Raw genomic sequence first — 20,243 nt, 5'->3', positions numbered from 1 at the left:
AACCTTGTTTTGTCCTCTCCCAAGCGCTCAATACGTGCTCTGCACACAGATAGCGCTCAAGAAATTGCATTGACGATGACCTAGAGAATCCCCCCATCTTACCTCCTTCCCTTCCCCACAGCACCTGTATATATGTATATATGTTTGTACATATTTATTACTCTATTTACTTTACTTGTACATATCTATTCCATTTATTTTATTTTGTTAGTATGTTTGGTTTTGTTCTCTGTCTCCCCCTTTTAGACTGTGAGCCCACTGTTGGGTAGGGACTGTCTCTATATGTTGCCAACTTGTACTTCCCAAGCGCTTAGTACAGTGCTGTGCACACAGTAAGCGCTCAATAAACACGACTGATTGATTGATTGATTGATTGGGGTGGGAGTCCCGGCGGCTCCTGTTCTCGTCGGGATTTTCTCTTCCTTTTCCCGTTCGGCAGGGGAGGCGCGAGGAGCAGGGAGAGAAAGAGGGAGGGAGGGAGGAAGGGGGAGCGGACGCCGCCCCGCCCACAACGGCCCCGTCGCCATGGAGACGGCAGCGGGGGCTCCGTGGGCGCTGGTAACTATGGCGACCCAGACGCCGGCTAGGTAGGCCTCCGCCGTAGCCGCGTCCCCACGGGGCTGGTGTCCCGACTCCCGCATGGCGCCCAGAAAGGACAAGGGGGCCGCTTCTGCCCCTCCCCTCGCCAAGAACTGGGAGCCCGCGCTCATCGCCGCCCAGCTGAACCAGGTGAGGCCCGCGCCCCCCAATCTCAGCCCGGCCCCCTCACCGCCCCGCTAACAGCTCCCCCTTCCCGGGCCGGCCCCGGCCCCTCCCCTCGCTTACATCACTGCCAGCGGCCGCGCGTTAATAATAATAATAATGGCATTTATTAAGCGCTCACTACGTGCAAAGCACGCGCGTTCTTCTCATCATCAATCGTATTTATTGAGCGCTTACTATGTGCAGAGCACTGTACTAAGCGCTTGGGAAGTACAAAGTGGCAACATCTAGAGACAGTCCCTACCCAACAGTGGGCTCACAGTCTAAAAGGGGGAGACAGAGAACAAAACCAAACATACTAACAGAATAAAATAAATAGAATAGATATGTACAAGTAAAATAAATGAATAAATGGAGTAATAAATATGTGCAGATACATATATACAGGTGCTGTGGGGAAGGGAAGGAGGTAAAATGGGGGGTGGAGAGGGGGACAGGAAGGAGAGGGCTCAGTCTGGGAAGGCCTCCTGGAGGAGGTGAGCTCTCAGTAGGGCCTTGAAGGGAGGAAGAGAGCTAGCTTGGCGGATGGGCAGAGGGAGCGGATGGGCAGACAGGTGGCGGAGCTGGGATTCGAACCCCTGTCCTCTGGCTCCAAAGCCCGGGCTCTTTCCACTGAGCCACACTACTACGTGCAAAGCACGCTCGTTCTTCTCAGGCCCCTCTGGTGGGCCCGGGCGGCCGCCTGTGACCCTCTTCTTGCCCGGCCCCTTGGTCACCCAGACCCCTCCCCACAGCACCTGTATATATGTTTGTACGTATTTATTACTCTATTTATTTATTTATTTTATTTGTACATATTTATTCTATTTATTTTATTAATACGTTTGTTTTGTTGTCTGTCTCCCCTTCTATCAATCAATCGTATTTATTGAGCGCTTACTGTGTGCAGAGCACTGTACTAAGCGCTTGGGAAGCACAAGTTGGCAACATTCTAGACTGAGAGCCCGCTGTTGGATAGGGACCGTCTCTATGTGTTGCCAACTTGTACTTCCCAATAGCTTAGTACAGTGCTCTGCACACAGTAAGCGCTCAATAAATACGAATGAATGAATGAATGAATAGGAAGGGGGAGAGGCTATGAGCCCGCTGTTGGGTAGGGACCGTCTCTATATGTTGCCAACTTGTACTTCCCAAGCGCTTAGTACAGTGCTCTGCACACAGTAAGCGCTCAATAAATACGATTGAATGAATGAATGAATGAATGAGGTGTGTGTGTGTGTTTGGGGGGGGCGGGGGGGCTGAGTGCGCTCTAGGCGACTGGGCAGCTGCCCCCCCACGCACAGGGGTGAAGGAAGTGGTTGCTTCGGGGCGGCCGGAGAGGGGGGCGGGGACGGCCTGCTGGGAGGTCGAGGGGCAGGAAGGAGAGAGCCAGCCATTAACGCTTGAAAGCGACCAGTGGCCCTACTCACGATCACCCGATAATAATAATAATAATAATAATTGTGGTATTTCTAAGGTGCTTCCGCTATGCCAAGCACTGTACTAAGCGCTTGGGATCATGGAAATAATAATTGTGGTACTTGTTAAGTACTTACTGAGCGCTGGGGGAGATACAGGATAATCAGGCAGGGTAATAAGGTACTGAATCCCCATTTTGCAGATGAGGGAACTGAGGCACAGAAAAGTAATGAATTACTTGTCCAAGGTCACACAGCAGACAAGCAGAGGTGTTGGAATTATAACCCAGGTCCTCTGACTCTTAGGCCTGTGTTCTTTCCACTAGGCCGCACTGCAAAACAATCAGGCTCCACATGGGGCTCCCAGTTTAGGATGGAAAACATGTAAATACGATCAATCGCTTTTTCTGAGGGCCTACTCTGTGCAAAGCGAATGCTGTGCTGAGCCCCTGGGAGAGCACAGTTGCTTATCTGGAGGGAGAGACCTACACTTAATGAATAGAGAAGGAAACTGAGTTATAAAGGTATGTTCATAATTGCTAAGGGGTAAGTGTTCAAGTGCTTGGAAGACTCAAAAGTGTTGAAGTGGTCAAAGGAGAAAAGGTAGGGCAGGGAGATGAGCAATTGATCAGGGAAGGTTTCAGGAGGAGATGTGATTTCAAAAAGGTTTTGAAGATGGGGGACTGCCTGTTGTGAAGGGGGAGGGAAGGGGGAGGGAGGGATTAGTAGGGATCAGTGAGTAAATTGTCTTGAGAGGAGCAAAGTAGTTGAACTGGGTTGTGAAGAGAAAGAAAGCATCCAGGGTAGGTGGGGTGGGCAGGGAGAGAGCTGATTGAGGGCCTTGAAGATTGAAGTGGCACCAGAGTGAACAGGGACATAGGAGAGGGAGGGCACAGTGTCTCTGGTGCAGTGGAGAGTGTGGCCAAGGGTCCTCCTAAGAAACCCTCTTCAGACAACCCTCTGCAATTTCAAATCAGTCAATCAGCGGTATTTATTGAGTGCTTATTCTGTGCAGAGCACTGTACCAAATGCTTGGGAGAGTACAGTATTATATAGGTAATAATAATATGGTATGTTAAGCGCTTATTATGTGCCAAGCACTGTTCTCTAAGTGCTGGGATAGATACATGGTTGTCCCATGCGGGGCTCACAGTCTTCATCCCCATTTTACAGATGAGGTAACTGAGGCACAGAGAAGTGAAGTGACTTGCCTAAAGTCACACAGCTGACAAGTGGCAGAGCCAGGATTAGAACCCATGACCTCTGACTCCCAAGCCCAGGCTCTTTCCACTAAGCCATGCTGCTTCTCGACACAATCTAGCCTGGGAGATGGCAAGGAAGTGTCTGAGCATGAGGACGTAGTAGGTACGGTTTTAAGTGCTTGAAGGTGGTGGAGAAGCCCTGGGTGCCCTTAACCCAAAAGCTGCCCAGTCACAAACCACAGCTAGAGGAAGAGCTGGCTGGGCTGGCTGTGTAAGTCCTGCTTGCTCCATTTGTTTGGAGGTGTAAATTAACTGAAGGAAGGGAGATTGTTCACATCTTGTTCGTATGTCTAGTCCAATTCCTTTTTCCTGGCTCCCCTGTCAGTGGCTCATGCCACATGTATCCTTGTCTTTGGTGTGAGCCAAAGTAAATTAGGCACCTAGTATGTGTGTGTTTGAGGCACCCTGTGGATGGCAGCTGGACCACTGGCCGACTTCAGATGCCTAGGAATGGCCCATCAGGAAACCTCTTCAAAGACACTTCCTCTTGTGTTTAACATGGCTTTGTGTAGCCCAGTTTTGAGGACTCACCTTGATCTAACAAAACCTGAGAGAACAAATCAACCTGTAGCCTTCCTAAAGCAATGGTGAAAAATTCAGTTCCCCAGTAGTAGCAGTTGTGGTATTTATAGAGGGCTCACTTGGGGCTATGCACTGTACTAGGAGCTTGGGAAGTATGACAGGAAGAAGCGAAATGCTTACATTCTAATAGGGGAGACAAAGATAAAAATATTTACAGGAGTGGTGGAAAATAAATAAGTGAATGTTCCATTAAATAGACATATAGAAAAGAGTACTGAGAATGGGTAAAATAACCTCATAAGTGTTAGAGTTGGCTGATGGGTTTATATAGCACAGGGTGCTGGGAAATTGATTGGGGAAGGTTAATTGAGGCGGTTGGATTTTAGGAGGGCTTTGAATGTGGCGAGAGCGATGGCCTGTTGGATTTGAGAAGGGAGGGAGTTCCAAGGTGGGGGAACAGGGCATGCGAGAGGATGGAGGCAGAAAAGTGGACAGTGAGGAAAACTTGAAGTCCTCTAGGCTGTAAGTAGTTCGTTATGGGTAGGGAACAAGTCTGCTAATTCTGTTGTATTGTACTCTCCCAAGCGCTGAGTACAGTGTTCTGCAGATAGTAAGTGCTCAAAAAATAAGATTAATTGAAGGTTGGTGTGGGGGAAGGGAAGAGAGTGAGTTGGGGAATAGTGGGAGATGAGTAGATCGATAAGGTGGGGTCACTTGTCAGAGAGCCTTGAGGCCCATTGCGAGGAAGTTTTGTTGATGCGGAGAGAGGCACAAAAGCCAGGGGAGGGTTTTGAGGAGAGGAGAGGTGTGGGCCAAGCAGGTTTGGTCTAGAGGGGAGAGGCTGAAGGCAGGGAGCCCAATAAGGATCTTTTTCCAGTAGCCTGGCTGTGATATAATGAGAGCTAGTTAGCGGTGCAGCAGTACGCAGGGAGATCAAAAACTGAATCAGGAGAGCCAGCTTGTCCTTTGGGAGGCTTAGAACAGAGGCGGTGTGACATTAGGCTTTAGACCCAACTGAAGATGTATAGAACTGTGTTGCTGTCCACCCTTCTGAAGGGCAGTGAGACCTGAATTCACTGGGGCCATGAGGAGGGTGATTTGTATAACAGAGCAGCCTCTCTGTCCCCTTAAGGGGCGGCATGATCCCTCCCGAGGAGCCGAGTAGGGATAGAGTTGCTCTTTGATTTACCCCCACCCCTCAGTCTAGCAGAGAAATACATGTGCATGTGTCCCCAGTCACCCACACAGCCCTTCTGCATCCTGTCTTTCCCCTGGAGGCCAGGAGAGTTGGAGGGAAGTGCCCCGAAAGGACACGATCCCTCCCGAAGAGCTGGGACAGGGCCACTTAGGTTTGTGCCTGTCCTTCAGTCCAGCGGAAGAAAACCCATGCTTGTCCCCTGTGGACGGTCCGCAGCCTCGATTCGCCTGCCGGTGGTTGGCCTGGGTCCCTTTCTCCCAAACTTCACAGCAAACTCCACCTCTCTCTTCCTCACTGCCACCTCCCGGTCAGAAGGTTGAGTGACCTCATCATTTAAACTATAAAGAGCCGATCAGAAGCCAATATAAACTGCTCATGTTACAGATCATCTTGAAAGACTTCACCTGATTAGCTTGCCGTAGCGCAAAATATGCCAATCCATACGCCAATCCATCATGGAACCGACTCAATCTCCGGCTCCCGGTAGCATCACTTACAGGCCACCCTCCCCATCAAGGGTCAGGACAGGATCTCCAGGCACCAAGTCTCAGAATGAAGCAAGTCCACTAGCGTTGAAACTGTGACTGCCCATACACAACTTCACCAGGGGGAGTATGTGAAATAATGGACGGCAACTACCTTACAGAGATGAGCCGGAAAGGGCTGAACAAAAACAAGAGGTTTGGAGGAAGCGCCTTGAGGACACAGTAAAACTTGCCTTCAGACAGTGTGGTTTTTAGCTGGGAGCTGGGAGATGCTGTGGAGACACTGTAGCAGGCAGACCAGCCCATGGCAAGAGTGGCAAGAGACAGAGAGAGAGCCTTGAGGAAAGGGAAAACAGCCCCAGACACTGCAAGCAACAACCCCCATGGCACACTCAGGAATGTCCTTGGGTGGGGCAAGGCTGGGGATTCCACATTGGCCTCTTCGGCCACAAATGTACCCAGAAACAATCATCCCCAGAAGAGATAGCTGCTTCTTCCAAGGGAGAAGATGACAGTGTACAGAGGGTGCCCGTGGTCAGTCTTTCTGGGACGTGGTGTTTTGCTGCATCCTCTGCGGGTGCTCAGAAAATGTTGGGATCCGTTATTGATTTGTGAGATCTTTCTGGGAGCCAATAGGACTTTCCTTGTCAGGCTACACCATTAGTTGACCGTGGTTACTCCTTCGCTTCAGATTAGCCTCCAATTTGATGGCCTCAAGTTGCTTACAGACTTGGATGGATTGTGCCTCAGGCTGGAAGTTCAGGGTTTCAAGGTTTATGTTGCCTATAGATGCTGGAAAATAATAATAATAGTGTTTGTTAAACCCTTACTCTGAGCCAAACACTGTACTAAATACTTGGGTAGATCCAAGATAGGTTGGACTCAGTCCTTGTCCCACATGGGGCTCACAGTCTAAGTAGGAGGGAGAACAGGAATTGAATCCCCATTTTACAGTTGAGGAAACTGAGCCGTAGAGAAGTGAAGTGACCAGCCCGAGAGCACACAGCAGGCAGGTGGCACAGCTGGGATTAGGACCCAGGTCCTCTGGCTCCCAGGCCTATGCTCTTTCCATGAGGCCACCCGGCTTCTCAAAGAGTGAGATGTTGTCCTGGCTGTTTGGTGTTGGGTCCGTGAGGATTGACCCTGGTGGACCCACTGCTGGAGGAGGGCCGCAGCCCCCAGGCAGCCCATCATGAGCCTCCCAGGTTCCTCCGGTCTGCCCTAGACTAGGCCGATTAGAGCCCAAGCCCAGATTATCTGAGGTCCTCATTCTGTGAATGGAGAATTAAACTGCGATGGAGATGTTCAAACTCAGCTCCCTCGGGCTCTTCCTTCCTCCAAGTGACGAGCCTGTGAAGCTGTCGGGCCCATGGAAGCAATTTGGAGCAGATGAAAGTGAATTCAGCATTTGAGTGTAGTTTCCCATGAAGGTTGCAATTACCCACTGGGTGGATCAAACTCAATGTCCATATGCCTCCCCTCTCCTCTCCAAGAGTCCCAGAACACTTATATCATCATTTCCTTACTGTTTCCAGGCACCGTCTGATTTTAGGCTGTGTCAGGTTCAATGACAGAGTTTTCCATCATGGGCCAATCACTGGGGATGGCATCCAGCTTCGGCTAACAATACCCCTTGGGCCTGTGGTCTAGGCCTGTTCTCTCAAACCCGACACCTTCCTGGACAGTGACCTGATAGTGGTGGGCCCCAGTGTCTTCTGGCTGGCTCAGCACAGCTTGATGGATCAATCAATCAATTCTATTTATTGTGCAGAGTACCTTATTAAGCTCTCAGAGAGAACAACAGACTTAGTAGACATGATCACTGCCCTCAAGGAGCACACAGTCTAATGGGTGAGGCAGTAATGCACTAAATTACAGGTAGCGGGAAGCGGTAGAGTATAAAAATAGGAACATAAGTGCAATGAGGTTGGGCTGGGGGGCATCGGGGAAGGGTGAATGGGTACCCAAGCGTGGCAAGGGTGCCCCTTTGGGCTTTTAGAGTCCCAGTGGTTGCCCAGGTTGTCGGTGAAACCAGACATGGAATGGCTTGTGTGGAAGTCCAGGAAAGTGTGCAGTTGCCATGGAGGCTCTTGGCAGGAGAGGTAGCTTAGTGGAAAAAACATGGGCCTGGGAATCAGAGGACCTGGGTTCTAAATCAGGCTCCTTAAATTTTTTTTTATGGTGTTTGTTAAACGTTCCAGCCATTGTACTAAGTGCTTGCATAGATACAATTTAATCAGGTTGGACCCAGTCCCTGTCTCACATAGGGCTTACAGTCTTAATCCCCATTTTGCAGATGAGTTAACTGAGGCACAGAGAAGTGAAGCAACTTGCCCAAGATCATGGTAGACACTGGCAGAGCTGGGATTAGAACCAGATCTTTCTGACTTCTAGGCCCATGCTCTATCCACTAGGCCTTCCTCACTTTCCTGCTTTGTGACCCTGGGGAAGTCACTCCACTTCTCTATACCTCAGTTATCTCATTGGTAAAATGGGGATTAGGACTGTGAGCCCCATGTGGGACATGGACTGTGTCCAACCTGATTAGCTTGTATCTCCCCCAGTGCTTAGTATAGTAGTGGCACATAGTAGTGCTTAACAAATACCATTTTTTTAAAAAAGGCCTCAAGAGGCCTGGACAAAATGAATGCAGGTAACTGACTCAGCAAAGTGCTGTTCTCTCCCCTCACCCAGTGCCTCTCCTGCTTGGGTGTCAGTATGGCAACTCCATGGAGGAGGAGGAGGAGAAGTCTCTAATTCTTTCACCTCCTCCTGCAATTCTTCCTCCATCTTCTGTCATCCTCCTCATCCTCCACCTCCTCCTCCTCATCACGGTGGCTCAGCCTGCCCCCCAGGACTGTTGGAGGGGGTCCCTGGTCTAGCCCAGTACCTGTTGTGAAGGGCCCCAGGAGGGGCCGCTCTGGCCTTGGTTTCGATCGCAGGGCCCGTGGCCAACCCCAAAGAGGAAGAAGAAGAGAAGGAGACTGGGCCATCAGTCCTCCTCTCTTCCCTGCTGCTACCCTTGCCATTGCAGGGCTCCCTTCAGCCTCCCAGGCAACTCCCACTGACAGTCTTTCCACAGCGATCTGCCATTGATCTGTCCTCCCGCCTGTTTCAGATGCTGCTTGCCTTTGGGGATGGATGGTGGCTATTTGTCATCATGTTTGTTGTACTGGCACTTTTTAACATCTTGTACTAATGGGTGTTAGAATGATGCGTTCCAAAACTGATTTCAGTTTCTGCTGGGATTTCCCTCGAGGAGCAGTGAGTTAATTCTCTTCTGCAGGTCAGGGATCACTGAGGCCCCGGGGTAAGTTGAGGCCTGGCTGTCTCAGGGGCGTTACTCATGTGTCAGTGGAATTTTATTAACTGCTGTAGCTAACGGCTTACGGCACCTCAGTTCCTCTTCCTCAGCTGGCGGTTCGAAATCCCTCAGAGGTAGTTTTCCCAGATGTCTGTAACTATGGCAATTATTCCCCTTTCAGTTTTGTCAGTTCCAAGCTGCCAGTCCTATTTTCTGCCATTTTCCTGGAGGCTTTGGATGCCAAGCTGGGAGGCTCAGGGTGAAATTTTCAGCATGAATTCTGAACAGCAGGGTTTGATGGAGGCGCCAGCACTGCAGCAATGCCAGAGACGTTTGAGCTCTGGCTTTCCCATCAGTGGCCTGGGCACTTCCAGAAGGCACAGTCAGGCTGCTGGCCTCACACCTACCACCCTTCCAGTAAACCTCAGCTTGAGTGGAAATGGTTGCCGGGCAGTTTAGTGACACGGTTCACTGGTTTTCCGAGTTCCGGGGCAGGGGGTTGGTGGGGGGAGACAGCATTCCTGGCGAACCCTGCAGTCAGGAAAGCAGAGCTCTCCTGGGTTCCCACTGTTTCTTCCCCCACCCGGGAGCACTGGGGCCTGACACACCCGCAGCAAAGGACGGCTCTCCTTGGTTCTGCAGCCACAGCCCCCCCACCACTCAGACACGCGCTCTCAGGTGCTGCCACGTGGCTGCTCCAGCACTGACAGCCGAGGGTTCCGGTGGCTCCGGGCTGCCCCGGTCCTTTCCCGCTGCACCCTGGGTTGGGAGGGACCACCCCCGCAAGCTCAGGAAGTTGTCTTGAGCCAGGAGACAAGAAGTGTGGACATTTTAAGGGAAGCGGAGGCTGTAACTCTGTGGTGGAAGAGTTAACCTGAGACTCTGCCTCCTGTGCAAATCACTTTCATCTTTCAAATCGTCACTTGGGTTCTTGTTCCTGAACTACTGCTCAATTCACTAATTTCATTTACTGGAATACCATTTCCCTCCCTCCTTCTCCCCTCTCTCCCTTCCTTCCTTCCTCCCTCCCTCCCAGCGGTTTGGTTCTACACACAGGCAAACAGAGCCCCTTGTGTGCTGACCAGTATGTGAAACACAAAATGACTTTTCGTGCCCTGAGAATGCTGGGAAACTCTGGGGGTGCCCCTTAGTGATGATTGAAGAAATGTGAATGTTGTCATACCACTGACATGGCCATAGCTTCATTCCTTCAAGGTGGGGCAGTTAGAAATCAGCCAGAGGCTTGAAGCCATTCGGTTCGAGGCCTGAAGTCATTTGGGAGATGCTGATGATTTGAGTGGGTGATTGGACCCAGTGACTGTGACTCGGGAGTGAGAGGGTTGGGGTGAATAAAACCCCCTTCAGCCGTCTCCTCTAATCAATCAATCAATCAATCGTATTTATTGAGCGCTTACTTTGTGCAGAGCACTGTACTAAGCGCTTGGGAAGTACAAGTTGGCAACATATAGAGACAGTCCCTACCCAACAGTGGGCTCACAGTGGGCTCCTCTAGGAGCTGTGGCCTCAACTGTCGCTCTCGGGGCAGTCCGGGCCTGTGCTCTGTGGCAGCAATGGCTTGGTGATACATCGCATTTCTGCCAGTTCTATCCTATTGTCTTCTCCCAAGCATTTAGGTCAGTTCTTGGCACTCAGATTGATGAATTGCAAGGAAGGCCTCAACAGTTGGTACACCCGATGTGAGTGCCTCACCCAACAACAAACCAGGTGACAAACCGTGAAGACACAGCGTGATCTGCTGCTGGGAGGGCACACAGAGCTATTCTGTTCCGGCATCACATAGGTATGCTCTGGGCTTCTGAGTGCCTAGGCAAGGGAGTGTGGATAGCTCAGCACAAACCACCACCACTAATGAGAAACAATTCAAGCACAGGTCCTGCTGATGGAGGGATACCTCTTATCTGTGAAACAGTACAACGAAGGACAACCTTTTTGCATGCCCAATGTAGCCAGGTCTGTGGGTCCCTCATTGGCTTTTTCAACCACATAACACACTCATAGGTGAACTTACTTCATCGGTGGTGCCTGCTTCAAATACAAAGGAAAATTATTTCTTTCTCTCTGTCTCTTTACGTGGCAAGACTCACCCACCAAAACTCTGACATCTTCATTTTTGGTCTCAAAATTAATCCATACCAAAAGCCCTGGCTGTACCAGAAGGGTGGGGTCTGGGTGAAAAAGCCCCCAGTGGAAATTGAATTCTCTTGGTTTCTGCTTCCTCCATTACCGTCAGCTTTTCAGTTCCCTGAACGTTCTTATTCCCAGCATCAACTTTGCCCTTTGAAGCCTCCCTGCAGCACTGAGTCCTGCCAGGGGCCCCCTTCAACACCTGAACATGAAGACCAGGCCCAGCACCCTGGTCCACCCCTCAGGAGTGGGGACCACCAATTCCATAGACCCCTCCTGGGGTCTGGTGCAGGGGGCAATACCGTATTTACTCCTCAATTTTTGAGGAGGCCATAAAATGTTTATTTTGGGACATTGTAAGTCATTCCACAGTGTGTCGAAGGAGGAGGAGAGAGTCAGAAGGTGTAGCTGATTGCAGGGTCATGGGCAAGCTCCAGGGGAGGAAGAGGAGAAGGAGGTGGGTGGCGGTTTAATTAATTAAGTGCCTATTGTATGCAGCACTTGGGAGCAGGCATTTGAAGAAAAAGATGCTTCTAAGCACCCTTTTACCTTCCTCTCCCTTCTTCCCTCCTTTTCTCCTTTTCTCTCCTGCTCCCCTTCTTGCTAGACTCCTTCTGTTTTAATATTATAATAATTATGCAAAAACAGGCAATTATGTAACTAAATATGGTATCAAGAGAAGGCACTTTATCAAGTGAGGAAATGCATTCTGCCTTGGACTGGCTGTGAGCAGGAGGGACTCTGACCTTTGTCACCTGCCCTGTGACTTGGGATGTTTGAGGATTCTTGGAAAGGGTCAGGAGTGACCCCACCCTGGGCCTAACATCTGGGGGCAAACTTGCTTCGGAAATGATGTTGGTTTTGTCAGACTTGGATGGTTTTCTGAAGCATGCTTTGGTTAATATTTCTAAATTTCATGCTTTCAGTTCTCCCAAAGGTGGTTTTAATAAAGGCCTGAAACCCCACCCCAGTGCCATGGAAGAAGTGGACTTTTTGTAGTCCCCAAAACGAGGATTTCTCTTTTGGATTCATTTATTCATTCATTCAATCATAGTTATTGAGCGTTTACTGTGTGCAGAGCACTGTACTAAGCGCTTGGGAAGTACAAGTTGGCAACATGTAGAGACGGTCACTACCCAACAACGGGCTCAGTCTAGAAGGGGGAGACAGACAACAAAACAAAACATGTGGACAAAACAAAACATGTGTCAAGTCAGCACAATAAATAGAAATAAAGCTAGATGCACATCATTAAGAAAATAAATAGAATAGTAAATATGTACAAGTAAAATAAATAGATTAATAAATCTGTACAAACATATATACAGGTGCTGTATGGAGGGGAAGGAGGTAGGGCAGGGGGGATGGGGAGGAGGAGAGGAAAAAGGGGGCTCAGTCTGGGAAGGCCTCCTGGAGGAGGTGAGCTCTCAGTAGGGCTTTGAAGGGAGGAAGAGAGTTAGCTTGGCGGATGTGTGGAGGGAGGGCATTCCAGGCCAGGGGGAGGCCATGGGCTGGGTGTCGACAGCAGGACAGGCGAGAACGAGGTACAGTGAAGAGGTTAGCAGCAGAGGAGCGGAGGGTGTGGGCTGGGCTGTAGAGAGAAGGGAGGTGAGGTAGGAGGGGATGAGGTAATGGAGAGCCTTTGGATGACAGTTTATTAGTTGAATGAGTGCTGGACTCAGAACACCCACCAAAGCTAGGATCAGGTTCACTGAGAAAGCAAAATAGAAACTCCAGAGAACTGCAGATGGATGCAGCTGGTCTTGGGCACCATAGACTGGTGCAGCTGGTTCTGGGCACCACAGATGGATGCAGCTGGCCTTGGGCACTTCAGATGGATGCAGCTATGCCCCTGCAAATTTGGGAGCAGCCTAGGAAAACAGATACTGAGAGACGATGAGCCCCATTCTCCGGTTCAGGCCCCACCAGGGGAGGAACCAGGGCTTGTCACAAGAGTGGTTGGGTCAGCCATGCTTAGAAGCTGCCGGGCATCACCCCTCCCCAGGGCCAGTGAGGAGTCCACAATGGTGAACCTGGTCCCTCTCAGATGGAGCCAGCGATTGTGAGTGAGTTGGCTGGGGAGGCCAGGCAGTAGGTTGGGGGAACAGGCAGTCTGGAAGGGAAGGCTCTCCGATCCTTTGCCTGCAGAAGGCGCCACAGACTGTGCCCTGGGGACCCGCGCCTTCCGCAGGTGGGGGCGGGGCCAGGCTTCTTGGCTGAAGTTGGATTCCCCCCCACCTGCCGCCCCCCCACCCCGAGCTTTGAGGCCTGATTTGTGACGATGAGGAGCGTTTCCCTTTCCCAGGCGACCACTGATTCCAATTTCACATTGGAAGCGCAATCAGCGGGACGGGCATCCCCCAGTTCTGCCGGACTCCTCAAATGGAAGAATGTCTCTGGAATGTACTATTGGTTTGTAGGCCTAAAGGAACGTGTTTTCTTTTGAGGTTGGCCATTTTTTTATGTTCTGAAGTTAATGCCGGGCCTCAGATTTGGCTCCAAGCAAGGAGACTAGCTGAATTGTCCTGCCATATTAGAGCGGTAATTTTATCCCAGGCTCAGGGGGTTGGGGGAGAAGGCTAAGGTGTGGAGTGGTTTCTGTGGTTTCTTTGCAGAGTCCGACTTAGAATTCCGTGCAAAACCTTTCCATGTGGCCCTTCAGTGAAGCTGGCTGGAGGTTTTCTGGGCAGAGCAGAGTGGCCTTTGGACTAAGGGCCGGATGGCGGGATGGGTGGGCCAGGTAGGCGGAGGGATGGAGGGAGAGGGCAAGGAAAACAGTCACACTTTACAACACCCAGGGTACTTTCGGCATGTCCCAAGCAAACCCCCACAACGAGCTCGGCTCCGGGGCAGAGAGAAGGACAGAGCGAGGGTCTGGAGATGGAGCGAGAGTCTGGGAATAGAGTGAGAATCTAGGGACGGAGTGAGGGTCTGGGGACGGAGTGGCCGGGCATTAGCCCTGGGGCCCATCTGAGCAAGGAGCCCCCAGGACTTGCCAAGCCCCCACCCCAATGAGTGGTTCTGAGTAGTGTAGCCTGCCAGGGTTAGTACCTGGCTCAGCACCCCCGCCCAGTTGTCTCATCCCGGACCTCCTCGCTGGCGTATACCTGGGTGCCTTGTCTGCAGTGGCTTTTCCACTGGCTTTTCCTACACTCCCCCTTGACCCAGTAGTCCAGTGGGTTCAGTCACTCAAAAGGTTCAGTCACTAGTGATGTGGGCATAGCACTCTTCTGGGCACCTGCTGTTGGCAGTACACCTTGCTACCCCCCTAGGACCAGGCAATAAAAATAAAAGACACAACCTCTGCCCTCAAGGAGATTACAGTCGAAGGCTGGCACCAATAACACTTGTTGGTTCATGACTTAGAAGGGGAAAGCACCCTTGCTTTTTTTTCAGCAGAAGTCTGGGTTGGGTCGGGTTGGCTGGGGTAGCCTCAGCTGAGGCCCTGCTGTTGGCCGCTCCCTCCCAAAGTGCAGGCGCTGAGCAGAGGTGTGGGATCCTGCAGCCCAGAGGAGTGGCAGGAAGGAAATCGCAGGGACTATGAGAGCCTGGGGGCCATTGGAGTGAGAGAACCTCAGCCATGTCCTCTGGGTCAGCCCCATGGCCCCTCCAGCCTTGGGCTCTATCCCCAAGACATTGGGAGGAATGGAATGCAGCTTGTCCTCCTGGACACTCACCCTCATGGTTAGGGATGGGCCATCCGCACTCCTGATTCTCCCCGCATTGACTCAGCATGAATCAGCTGACTCCCCTGACTCTCTTCCAGTCCCCAGCACAGGCCATCCAACAACCCTAACTCTCCCTCCTCTCCCCCAGACTGTTCCCCAGTCATCCAGCCCAGGATTGCCAGCACCCCAGACCCTCCCCCAGTGACCCAGCATGGACGACCCAACATCCCTAACTCTCTCAGACTGTCTCCCAGTGGCCCAACCCAGACCATCCGACACCCCAGGCTCTCCCCTCTCCGTCTCTGAAACTCCCATCAGTGATACAGCATTGACCATCCGGCACCCTCAACTTTCCTGTCTCCATCCCTCACTGCCCCCGGTGACTCAGCGTGGCCGCTCAAATTTGGATCTGTCCAAACCCCTCTGGAACCTGTTGATACTTAAGCCTTCAAGACTTCCTATGGTAACGAATTCCATATGTGTACCAGCCATTGGGTGAAGAAGGTTTCCTTTTGTTTCCTTTGAACCTACCACCTGCAGGTTTCAGTGGGTGCCCTTAGTTCTCAGTCCCAGCTGGCCTGTCCTCTTTTTTAAATTGTATTTGTTAAGCTCTTACTACGTGCCAGGCACTGTACTAAGCACCGGGGTAGATACAAGCTAGTCAGGTTGGGTGCAGTCCATGTCCCACATGGGGCCCACAGCCTTAATCCCCATTTTACAGAAGAGGTAACTGAGGCCCAGAGAAGTCAAGTGACTTGCCCCAAGGTCACACAGCCAACAAGTGGCAGAGCTGAGACTAGAACCCGGAGCTGACTCCCAGGTCTGTGCATATAGCTTTAATTCTATTTGTTCTGATGACTTTGACACCTGTCTACATGTTTTGTTTTGTTGTCTATCTCCCCCTTCTAGACTGTGAGCCCGTTGTTGGGTAGGGGCTGTCTCTATATGTTGCCAACTTGTACTTCCCAAGTGCTTAGTACAATGCTCTTTACACAGTAAGCACTCAATAAATACAATTTAATGAATGAACGAATGCTCTATCCACCAGCCCACACTGCTTCTTAGAGTGGCATCTGTCCTACCCAGATTCTCCCGCGACCCCAGATAGGACCATCTATAACTGCCCCAAGGTGGGGTCCACCCCTCTCTGTGGAGGCTGGAGGCCCACAAATGTTGACCAATGGGCTGCTGGGCGTCAAGTGAATCAGAGGCCTGGAATTGGCCAGCCATCGAGCGGGAGAGATGCTTATTCTCCTAATTCTAGGTTCAGGGCTGGAAATTAGGGGCCACATAGACTGGGATCTTAGGGACAACCAGGAAAACTAGCAGCATCAACTTATGACCTCCTTCAGGCCTGGACCAGGGAACTCCAGAGGCCTCCTCCATCCCCTCCCCTGATTGGCCTCCAGCCTCAGCCTATTCTCAAGAGTGTCCAAGGAGAAAATATCCCAGGCCCCTACCATTACTTCAAGGGATTTGATTGTAAATTCCTCGAAGGCCCGGGGTTGGGGGGGGGGGGGGGGCAGAGGGTGGGGGGTGGGTGGGTGTGGGTGGGTGGGTGGGTGGGTGTGTGTGGGTGTGTTCTGCTCCAAGTCCCCTCACACCCAACTCAGCTGTCTCCACCCACAAGGGAAGGAGTTATTGGGTCCCTGTAGCCTCTTTTCCCAATCCATCAGGTAATAGTGTTTATTGAACACCTACTATGAGCAGAACATTAAGTGCTCGAAAGAGTACAATAGAGTTAGGGGACACGATCCCCGCTCTTAAGAAGCTTACAGTCCAGTGGGGAAGACAGACACAAAGTAAATGATAGGAAGAAGGCGATCTTGGCAAGTTGGATAGGGGGGTGAGTAAGTGCTTTAGTAGTAGGGTCTGTAAGTCAATCTGTACAGAGGTGCTATGGGTTTGTGTGAGTGCAGAGATATGGAAGTGGTGTAAAAGTGCTGAATAGGTTGCAGAATGATGTAGCCTGGGGAGAAGATAAATTAATTAGGGAAGACTTTCTGGGGGAGGGGTCATTGAGCAGGGATTTAAAGAAAGAAAGAGCTGTGATCTAGTGGATTTGAAGGAGGAAGGAGTTCCGAGCAAGAAGGCGGATGTGAACAAGCTCGATGTGGGCAGGGAATGTGTCTGTTTATTGTTATATTGTAATAATAATGAGATGATGGCGTTTGTTAAGCGCTTATTACGTGCCAAGCACTGTTCTAAGCACTAGGGGGAATACAAGGTAATCAGGTTGTCCCACATGGGGCTCACAGTCTTAATCACCATTTTACAGATGAGCTAACTGAGGCCCAGAGAAGTTGTGACTTCATTCATTTCATTCAGTCATATTTATTGAGAGCTTACTGTGTGCAGAGCACTGTACTAAGCGCTTGGGAAGTACAAGTTGCCTTGTACTTCCAAGTACAAGTACAAGACTTGCCCAGAGTCACACAGCTGACAAGTGGCAGAGCTGGAATTAGAACCCACGACCTCTGACTCCCAAGCCAGGGCTCTTTCCACTGAGCCATGCTGCTTCTTAAGCAGCTTGTACCCTCCTTGTAGCCTTCTTATACCCTCCCAAGCACTTAGTACAGTACTCTGCACACAGTAAGCACTTAATAAATACTTTTGATTGATTGATTGGTTACCCCCCCCCCCCCCATGAAGAGCAGCGTGGCTCAGTGGAAAGAGCTCGGGCTTTGGAGTCAGAGGTCATGGTTTCAAATCCCGGCTCCACCAATTGTCAGCTGTGTGACTTTGGGCAAGTCACTTCACTTCTCTGGGGCTCAGTTCCCTCATCTGTAAAATGGGGATGAAGACTGTGAGACCCACCATGGGACAACCTGATCACCTTGTAACCTCCCCAGCGCTTAGTACAGTGCTTTGCACATAGTAAGCATTTAATAAATGCCATTATTATATTTATTATTATTATAGTGAGGAGTGAGGAGGGGTTAAGGGGACAATGGGAGAGGAGAGGAGAAGAAAGCAGCAGAGTAAGCAGCTGCCCTCTGGGCTGGGCTGCCTGGACCGAAATGGGGAGGGGGCTGGGAGAGGGGGAGGGGGCTGGGAGAGGGGGCTGGGGCCGAAATGGAGCGTTTCATTTTCAGGAGGAAAGTTTGATGCCGGAATAATTTCTAACTCACTTAGAAATATAGATCTTCTGTATCTGGGCTTATTCTTGGGCTTCCAGGATTGTATTTGTGAGGGGGAAATAGAAGTCCACAGTGAGGCCGGAATGGGTAGTTTGGGGCTGGGGTTTTTGAAAGTGTGAGTGATGGGTGTTTTAGTGCGGGTGACGGGAAATGTGCCAACCTGTTTGAAGTCTTCTCATTCTGGCTCGCATCTGTGGTATTTGAACAAAGTGTAACTGGCCCATGCTGTACTAAGTTATTCCAGAGCAATAGCAGGGAAAGGCTTAAAACGTTGGAGGAAAATCTTCTTTAGGGAGAGCTGCCCGATTTGCAACCAGAAGAAATTGCAGTTGATGTCTCAAAACTTTCCGCCGAATGGCCCACTTGTTTGGTTTCTTGGTGCCCGACAGGTTTCAAACTTCTCTGTCCGACCATTTACAGGCAGGCCAAGGTGGCCCTAAGCCATTGGTAGTCCAGTGGGCCCTGCCGATGTCCCGATCTGGCCCGACGGGGACACTCCCCACTCATCATCAATCGTATTTATTGAGCGCTTACTATGTGCAGAGCACTGTACTAAGCGCTTGGGAAGTACAAATTGGCAACATATAGAGACAGTCCCTACCCAACAGTGGGCTCACAGTCTAAAAGGGGGAGACAGAGAACAAAACCAAACATACTAACAAAATAAAATAAATAGAATAGATATGTACAGGTAAAATAAATAAATAAATAAATAAATAAATAGAGTAATAAATATGTACAAACATATACACATATATACAGGTGCTGTGGGGAAGGGAAGGAGGTAAGATGCGGGGGTGGAGAGGGGCACGAGGGGGAGAGGAAGGAAGGGGCTCAGTCTGGGAAGGCCTCCTGGAGGAGGTGAGCTCTCAGTAGGGCCTTGAAGGGAGGAAGAGAGCTAGCTTGGCGGATGGGCAGAGGGAGGGCATTCCGGGCCCGGGGGATGATGTGGGCTGGGGGTCGATGGCGGGACAGGCGAGAACGAGGCACGGTGAGGAGATTAGCGGCAGAGGGTGCGGGCTGGGCTGTAGAAGGAGAGAAGGGAGGTGAGGTAGGAGGGGGCGAGGTGATGGACAGCCTTGAAGCCCAGGGGGAGAAGTTTCTGCCTGATGCGCAGATTGATTGGTAGCCACTGGAGGTTTTTGAGGAGGGGAATAATATGCCCAGAGCGTTTCTGGACAAAGATAATCCGGGCAGCAGCATGAAGTATGGATTGAAGTGGACCCTAACCCTAATAAGCCCACTCCAGGTGATAGAGTGTTTCTACCTGGAGCTGTCTGGTCCATGGGAAACTCAAAGAAACTGTAGGAGAATGGATTCCCCCTGGAGACAGGGGGCAGCTTGGCCTACTTGGCTGTTCTGTTGAATCCCAGAGCGCAGGCTGATGCCAGTGGACCCCCCCCAAGACCCTGGGATGGATCTTCCTGGTGCCCTCTGCTGTGGAATGTTGACAGTGATGCCCCTTCCACACTCCAGGTGCCCTGCTCAGAGAGGGAGAAAAGGGTGTGTGTGTGTGTGTGTGTGTGTGTGTGTGTGTGTGTGTGTGTGTGTGTGTGTGTGTGTGTGTGTGTGTGTGTGTGTGTGTGTGTGTGTGTGTGTGTGTGTGTGTGTGTGTGTGTGTGTGTGTGTGTGTGTGTGTGTTCGTTTCGTGGCATCTGATGGCACAATGCTGCCCCCTGGTGGATTCCTGGAGTCAGGATCACAAGATTTAGTCCTCCCTCCCTTTGCTGTTTGGTGGAGCCCAAATTAAAGTGACACGGTGGTAGTAGTAGTCGTTGTAGTAATAATGTTTATTAAGCGCTGACTGTGCTGTCAGTCAATGGTATTTAATGAGCACTGACTGTGCAGAGCCCTGGACGAGGCACCTGGGAGAGGAAAATACAACAGTTGGCAGGCATGATCCCTGCCCACAAGGAGCTTACAGACTGGAGGGGGAGACAGACACTGAAATAAATTACAGCTCTGTATTTAAGTGCCGTGGAGCTGAGGGGGTGGGCCATCTTATGTGGCCCCTTACCGAGAATTTATTCCTTTGGTGGAATCGGAAACAGGACAACTGGAAGAGCAGCATTGCTTTTGTGCTTGCGGATCAGATCGAGGACGAACTTCACATCCAGGCCCTCGTCCGGGCAGTTCAGGCCCCACAGAGAAGGCGCTTCAGTGTGGTGTCCTGGGAGGAAACCCTTCACCAGGTACTTCCCTTCCTGCCCCATGGCTCTGCCAGGCTGCCGAGAACGAGGCATTGACGGGCCCTGTCTCCCTCGGGATGCTTTCTGAGGAGACTTCTAGGAGAACTGCTCCTCTCCTAGATGTGAGGCCTGGAGCTGGCACCCCCAGCCATGTGTGGTCCGTGGGTCTGC

The 20,243-nt window shown here is 51.0% G+C and overlaps 1 protein-coding gene across 5 annotated transcripts in view; it reads left to right on the top strand.

Moving 5' to 3' along the window:
• The first annotated feature begins 622 nt into the window (after positions 1-622).
• Positions 623-20,243, top strand: part of SPAG17 (sperm associated antigen 17) — a 94,843-nt gene continuing 75,222 nt past the window's right edge. For all 5 annotated transcript variants that reach the window (XM_038758574.1, XM_038758573.1, XM_038758572.1 and 2 more), the window contains exons 1-2: positions 623-729; positions 19,935-20,075. In XM_038758574.1, coding sequence (XP_038614502.1) covers positions 640-729; positions 19,935-20,075 — 231 coding nt within the window. In that variant the 5' untranslated portion in view covers positions 623-639. The remainder of the gene's footprint in view (positions 730-19,934; positions 20,076-20,243) is intronic.

This window comes from Tachyglossus aculeatus, chromosome 16 (assembly GCF_015852505.1).
Source record: "Tachyglossus aculeatus isolate mTacAcu1 chromosome 16, mTacAcu1.pri, whole genome shotgun sequence".
Lineage (NCBI taxonomy): Eukaryota > Metazoa > Chordata > Mammalia > Monotremata > Tachyglossidae > Tachyglossus > Tachyglossus aculeatus.
Note: the sequence above shows the minus strand (reverse complement) of the source record. Positions and strands in the feature narration are given on the sequence as shown.